Raw genomic sequence first — 6,732 nt, 5'->3', positions numbered from 1 at the left:
GTTCCACAGGGAAGGAGCTTGGTAACATGATGCTCTGGCTCCTGTTCTAGTCTTTTGGGAGTATAGAAATCGCAAAATAGCCATGCATTCACAGCAGCGCAGTGTTTGTAGTAATTCCAATTCAATTCATATTCAAGTTTTGTATTTGTATATGCGGCCAATTCATAACAGAAGTTATCTCAGGACACTTTTCAAATAGAACAGGTCCTAGACCGAAACTCCTTAATAACATCTTACAGAGACCCAACAGTAGTAGTAGGGTAATATGGTACTATAAGCTCTTTGAGGTATGAAGGGGCCCTGACCATGAAGAGTTTTTATAGGGTGAGGAGGAGGATTTTAAATTCTATTCTAAATTTAACAGGGAAGCCAATGCAGAGGAAGCCAATACAGGAGAGATGTGGATCCTCCTTTTCCTAGTTTCCTCTAAAAAGCCAGACGGAACTTGCCAAAAGCATATTGACAAGCACAAGGCCTTCTGGGAGAGATATCCTTTGAACAGAATGAGACAAAACTGGAGCTTTTTAGCGAGTCACAATGAGCTTTGAGTTCACGAGACACAAAAATTAGGCATACCAAAAAAAAACACTGTACCTACTGTGAAACATGGAGGAGGTCTTGGTTATGTTGCTGGGCCTGCTTTGCCAGTTGTGGTTCTGGAGGCAGACACCCTCTCCACATTTAAGAGTAGGCTTAAGACGTTCCTCTTTGATAAAGCTTTGATACCCCAACAGTAACAGCCAACATGTTGTCACTTAATATTGAAGCAGAAAATGAATCACTGATAATGAATTAATTTTCATTTAAAATCTGGTTTCCAATGTGAGCTTTTTTTTGTTTCATTTTATATAATTGTAAACTAAATATTATCATTATAAATAAAGTGTCTTTGGGTTTTGGTATTTTGTATAGACACAATAAGCAACTTGATTCTGTCACCAGACTTTGAAAAAAATTGATATATTATTTTAAAAATATTGCATCTTGGAACTTGCCCAGCCCTGTCAGACACATTTTCAATATGAAAAAAAGGTGCAGTATTGGGTTGGGATGAGTGTTTCATACCGCTGTACAGCATCAGTGCTTTCTTCTTGTCCTTAGCCAGAGATTGATCAGGTTTGAATCCACAGCCCTGCCCAGTCAGCTCATGGCATTTCGCATCAAACCTCTTTTTATGATGTGGGCGAACAAACTGGTAGACACCTGTGACACAGTGGCTCCCTTTAAGATCAACTAGTGACAACATTAACATAGACATAGGAAGACACAGACACAGTCTGGATGCTCAGGCAAAAACAAGCAAACTAAATATATCTATTATTTTCAACTTGTCCTTTTTCCATCCTTGCAGACAGACAATCCCCTCTTGAGTATGCAGTAATGTTTGGTCTATTCTTCTGGTAACACTTGTTGGCCTCTTTAGTCTGTTTAGACCTGGTATTAACATGCGTCTTGGGTAATTTAATCACAATTGGACAGCTTGAAATATGTCACTTTACATGTAGCATTAGAATGTGCCTCGAGTTACCACTTGTGATCGGATCTCACTTCCCGGCTCTGTATGAAATAAATACTTTTATAGGGCTGTACCCTACTCAAAATGTTATAAGTCAGTGTCCATTATTACTGTCCTTTTTATTGACATTTTGCTTTTTTGACTGTGTGGAAATCTCATGTTTTCACATCACAGAGACAGTGTCTCTTCTGCTTGTGGGATGCTGAGAGGCTTTCAGCCTTAAGAGTCACTTCTCAGCAGACAGCAGTCGAGGAAGTTGTAGCCTATAATAACTAAGTAAGAAAGAACTTAATATGTAACATTTCCTGAATTTACAAGGCCCACATAATCTGTCATAGATAGCGTTTCACAAGGTTTATAAAGTTTCTCCTGTCACAATTCTCAAAATTGTGCATTTTTTTAAGGGAGTCTGGGGATAATGTGGTTACTAGTTCAATGGTCAAATAAATTGAAACGGACAGTGTTGTTCACAAACATCTATTATCTTGGGAGGTAAAAGAGCCTTATATTGCAAATTGCAAATTGCACAACAGTGAACCAAACAGACATGTGTGCTTACAGGATGTTAGTTAGAAGTGTCCACTTTTGATCAGATCACCCCAGATGCAGGTTAATACCAGGTGTAAACAGGCTCCTTGTTTCTCCACAGAATGTTTTGTTTGTACCCCTCCTGGAGGAGAATACTGGAGTGGAGACCACATTAAGAATTAAAGCCTCTGTGAAGGCCTGCAAGCATAAACAAAACTTAACACACAGTGAGGACAGAAAACCCCTGTACAATGAAATCCAAGCAAACACAGTCCTGTAAGAATGCGACTAGGAGTCTCTCAGTCTATAATCCAGCACAGCGGTGATGGGAGCTAAATGCTAACACATTTGCTAATTAGCACAAAACTTTTAAAATTAGTTTTGCTATTTGGTCATAAACCAAAGTATTGGACAAATCTGGTGTTGGTGCTAGATGAAAAGTCAGAGGATCACCAAAATTACCATATTACAATATATCCTGAGGAATATGAATCACTGAACCAAATTTCATTAAAATCCTATAGTAGTTGAGATATTTTATTCAAACCGACCAACACTGCCTTAACTGCAGACTGTTATTTACCACAATTTAAAGCTCACTGATAGACTAAAACCAGGTGCTTAAACACAGTGTAAATGTCCTTGCTTTTGAGCAGAAGACTTACCCCGGAGCAGACTATGAGTATTAGTGTCTTCAGTTAAGACAGCTGTCTCAGTCAGCAGGACGTCCAGGTTGTCTGTCTTCTTGTAAGTCTGCAGAGCCTGTACAATGCGGTCAAAGGTAACCTGGCTCAGTGACTTCTTCATCTCTGCCAGAAAATTCTTCGCCCTGCTTGCTTTACCTTCCTCAGACACATCCTCCAACCTGCTCATTTTCTTCAAGGATCGAGAAAAAAAATACTATTAAATACTATTCACATTTACAATTCACAATGAAACTGTTTTTCAATAAAAACAAATATTAAAGATATCCGAGACACCATATGATTTTTTTAAATTTGGCTATAGTAATTTGATCAAGAACGCGTTGAAGACGGCAACAAATGTGTGTTTCACTTTTGTGCACAGTACAACAACACTACAGGACACATTTAATTTGATTTAATCGATAGTAAAACTACATAATAATAAAGAGATGATTAAATGTGTCTATTATCATTATTTTTCTTAATTAATAATTTAATCTTGAAATGGAATCAGATAAATGTTAAGTGTCTTACGATATTCCTTTCTAAAAGTTAATTTGTTTCCTGCTTTAACATTTAATTTTTTATTTTGTAATCCATTTAATAGGAAGACTCTATAATTTCTCTATCATTTCAAGATGAGTAAGTAGTAAATATGAGGTTCATGAGGCTATGACTGGCCAGCTGTTACGTGTTAGGTCCGGTCATCAATCTGGTTGTTATTACTACAGAGATTGTGTTTGACAAGTCAAAAATTCTGCTGAAATCTGAAATTTATGTATGATTGTGATCAGAATTAAATGTTTCTTCTGTATGAGTAGAACTTTTGGCCTGGTATAGTTGTGAAGATACTTTGTATGTCTTCATCATCCCCTTGACTAAAAAGTCTATAATTCAGTTGCAATTGTCACTTGAACTCTAACACAGCCTGGCACTGTTTCTTAATATAAAATGTACCTGTTCTTGGACCAACTTGATTTTACGTTTGCCTCCCCGCAATTCATCATCCATCCTCTTGTCATATTGAAGAGAAAGTGTGGACAAACGATTTGCCTTCAAAAGAAAATGCAGAACTGAATAAATAAATAAATATAGTTCTTACAAATAATTTGAGGTTTGTTTTTGTATTTTTGCATCAGAGTAATTGTTGTTTCATGGCATCAGTAATAGGTCTACTGATCCACTTCACACATGGGTTCTCGCCTATGTGTATATATAAATCTCACTGAAAATGGAACTACTAGACAATTAAACTGGCTATTGAATACACAAGCCTTATGTTTTCCACAAGTACAAATGTCAAAAACAGAGCTTTTTGCTGCTTTTGATTAGTAGGACAGACCACAGTGTCTCACAGAAGACAAGTTACCTTCTCCTCTCCCACAACAGCATCATCGTCCTCTGCACTGCAATGGTCACCTCGTTCCAGAGCATCCAGCAGGTTGGCTGGTCTCCTCTGACTCTCCTGCACCTCACACTCATACTCAATACAGATACTGGCCATCCCCTTGGCTCCTGTGTGTTCATCTGATCACCAAGACCAGAAAACAGCGACCAATTTAATGAAGGACTAACAGTTGGCATGAAAACACCCCCTTTATTTTTATACTCACTGAGTCTCCTCCTCTTCAGACTGGGAAGGTGGGCATCCAGCACCTTGGCCTTCTGGGTATGGGAGCTTTGGGAGGATGAGCAGGAAGTGAGGGCAGAGGACTGAGTGTGTGGTAAACACACTGTTCCACAGCTCTCTGGTGCAGCCTTCTTCTCTACCACAGGCCTCTGGCACATTCAAACACAATCACAGACATCAAAAAATCAGGTCAGATTTTTAGGGGCTGTTGTGACTGCTTTCCAGGTGCATGTGATGTATTCTACCACAGACACGTGCTGTATTAATCAAACAGACACAGCAGGCTGGAGTCACAGTGTACATTACATTTTGGTGAATGTTTGCAGTGTGTATCTCTCTTATTGCATATGCATTTGAGGGAAGATTACAAATAAGAGAACCAATTTTTCCAAGAGGTTGATTATGTAATCCACTGGATTGAAGGTCAATTTGTGTCTAAATTCTCCAACCTCAAGCAATCAGAGACTAGTCTCAAAAATAACCAGAGCGCTCCAGTGCATATAAAAGTATACTATATATGAATCTGATTCGTAGCAAGATAAATAGAGTGATAATTATTTATGAAAATAACCAAATAAACTGGGGGTGGGAAGTTGTAGTTTAGGTTATAGAATGCTATATGCTGTTTGCTCCCCCCTCTCTCTCCGTCTCTCCTTCTACACTGGCCAAGGTTTGTGTATTTGTTTATCTCATTCCATCTCTTTTTTTCCTTTCTAAAATAAGTTGTCTGTCGTCTATTGTATTAATGATATAATAATAGCATCAAGATTGTAAGATTATCATTTCATAACTAATAAATCTTTTTTCTTATGTGGATCCAACTGTTAACATTAGGGATGTCCGATAATATCGGCCCTCCGATATTCAAGTCCCACAGACCACACAAAGGTCTGTGGGCTCCATACCAGTTTCACCTCCTGTGCACTGCCAAGGTGCCCTTGAGCAAGGCAACCTAACCCCGAAACCTGCTCATGGGGCGCTGCTAACGCGGCAGCCCCATCACGAGTTGGTGCTGATTTGCCTCTGATCTGGGGGCATTTGTCGGTGATCTTCCAAAATAGTTGTTGAGTGGTAAATCCGGGCTTAAATCACATGTGAACTGTGCATTACTTTTCTGATTAATGCAGAACTTATAAATGGTTGTTGTCTGTATTTGGATATCAAGGCACTTGAGGCAGGGCTGTTTTGCCGGCTGTGATGCAAGTGTAGAGACAGCTCTGTAGGAGTGCATTGAGTTGCACAGCATACTTTAGAAAACAGAAGGGGAAATAGTCTAACACACATTTTTCATACTCCCCTTCCCATATTTCCATTACCAGTTTAAACGCACAAGTTGGGTGAGGAATTATTATTATTGTAACAACATCATGGTTTTACAGAGGAGTGGTTTCTGTTGAGTCTTTGAAAAATAAAATTTGTGCTTTCAGCAGCAAAAGCCAAACATAATTGAGCTGCAGTGCACTGGTGCCACAGCAGACATCACCAACCCTTGCAAAATCAGACCAAAACTATCTGTTCATTTTGTGTTGTTAGCTAACTAGGGCTGCTCAATTATGGAAAAAATTTAACATTGAGGAAAAAGCATAATCACAGATTAATTTGGGTCAAATTGAAATCACGATTATTCAAACGATTAGTTTTTTTAAACTTCAGAAACATGCTGCATTTATTGGACATTGTCCAAAACAACTTTGCAAAGGAAGTCTCAGTTACACTTACCTTTTCCCATAAACATTTGTATAGTCTCCGGCGTTACCTGTTCAAACACGAAAACAGAAGTGACAGGAGAAGACTGCAACTAGTGTCGCCGACCACCAGCGCCAGTATAAATAGTTACGTGTGCTCCCGTGAACTTCACATTGTCGCGGACAGGTGGGAACGGCAAGTATACCGAGCGCATGACTCGTTGTGCAGTGCATGCTGTGGGAGGACGGGAAATACGCGACTGGTGCTGGTATCCCAATTCAGGGGCTGCATACCTGAATTGGGACACAGCTTTTTTCTAAACAACTTTGCACAACAGAAAAAGAAAAAAAAAAATCGTTTCCCCCGATTTTATTAGTTTTGAGATCACTGTTTGGCCCCAAAAATCATAATCATGATCAACATTTCCCGATTAATTGAGCAGCCTTATAGCTAACAGACCCAAAATTACACCAGTACAAGGAATCCATGTCATTTGCGTGAACTTTGTGAATGCTAGAACCTACAATTGGTTCTGGTGCAACCCTGAAGGAACTGAGAGACATCGACGGGACCCACATTCCCAAAGCCATCATAGAGACGCACATACGGCCTGACCCCATCGATGGAAGCTGAGCCCTGGCATCCAGACATTTTAAACCTGTGGAAAGTCAAAGTTTGGAGTTTTG

At 39.3% G+C, this 6,732-nt stretch overlaps 1 protein-coding gene across 1 annotated transcript in view; it reads right to left on the bottom strand.

Moving 5' to 3' along the window:
* rtel1 (regulator of telomere elongation helicase 1) overlaps nucleotides 1–6,732 on the bottom strand; it is a 22,293-nt gene that overhangs the window by 1,241 nt on the left and 14,320 nt on the right. The window contains exons 19-24 of the mRNA XM_035657409.1: nucleotides 6,567–6,704; nucleotides 4,344–4,507; nucleotides 4,100–4,257; nucleotides 3,688–3,783; nucleotides 2,710–2,920; nucleotides 1,066–1,203 (exon numbers count right to left, since the gene is read on the bottom strand). Coding sequence (XP_035513302.1) covers nucleotides 1,066–1,203; nucleotides 2,710–2,920; nucleotides 3,688–3,783; nucleotides 4,100–4,257; nucleotides 4,344–4,507; nucleotides 6,567–6,704 — 905 coding nt within the window. The remainder of the gene's footprint in view (nucleotides 1–1,065; nucleotides 1,204–2,709; nucleotides 2,921–3,687; nucleotides 3,784–4,099; nucleotides 4,258–4,343; nucleotides 4,508–6,566; nucleotides 6,705–6,732) is intronic.

This window comes from Morone saxatilis, unplaced genomic scaffold (assembly GCF_004916995.1).
Source record: "Morone saxatilis isolate NCDOM2014 unplaced genomic scaffold, NCSU_SB_2.0 Contig15, whole genome shotgun sequence".
NCBI lineage: Eukaryota > Metazoa > Chordata > Actinopteri > Moronidae > Morone > Morone saxatilis.
This window is presented reverse-complemented; position numbering and strand designations above follow the sequence as displayed.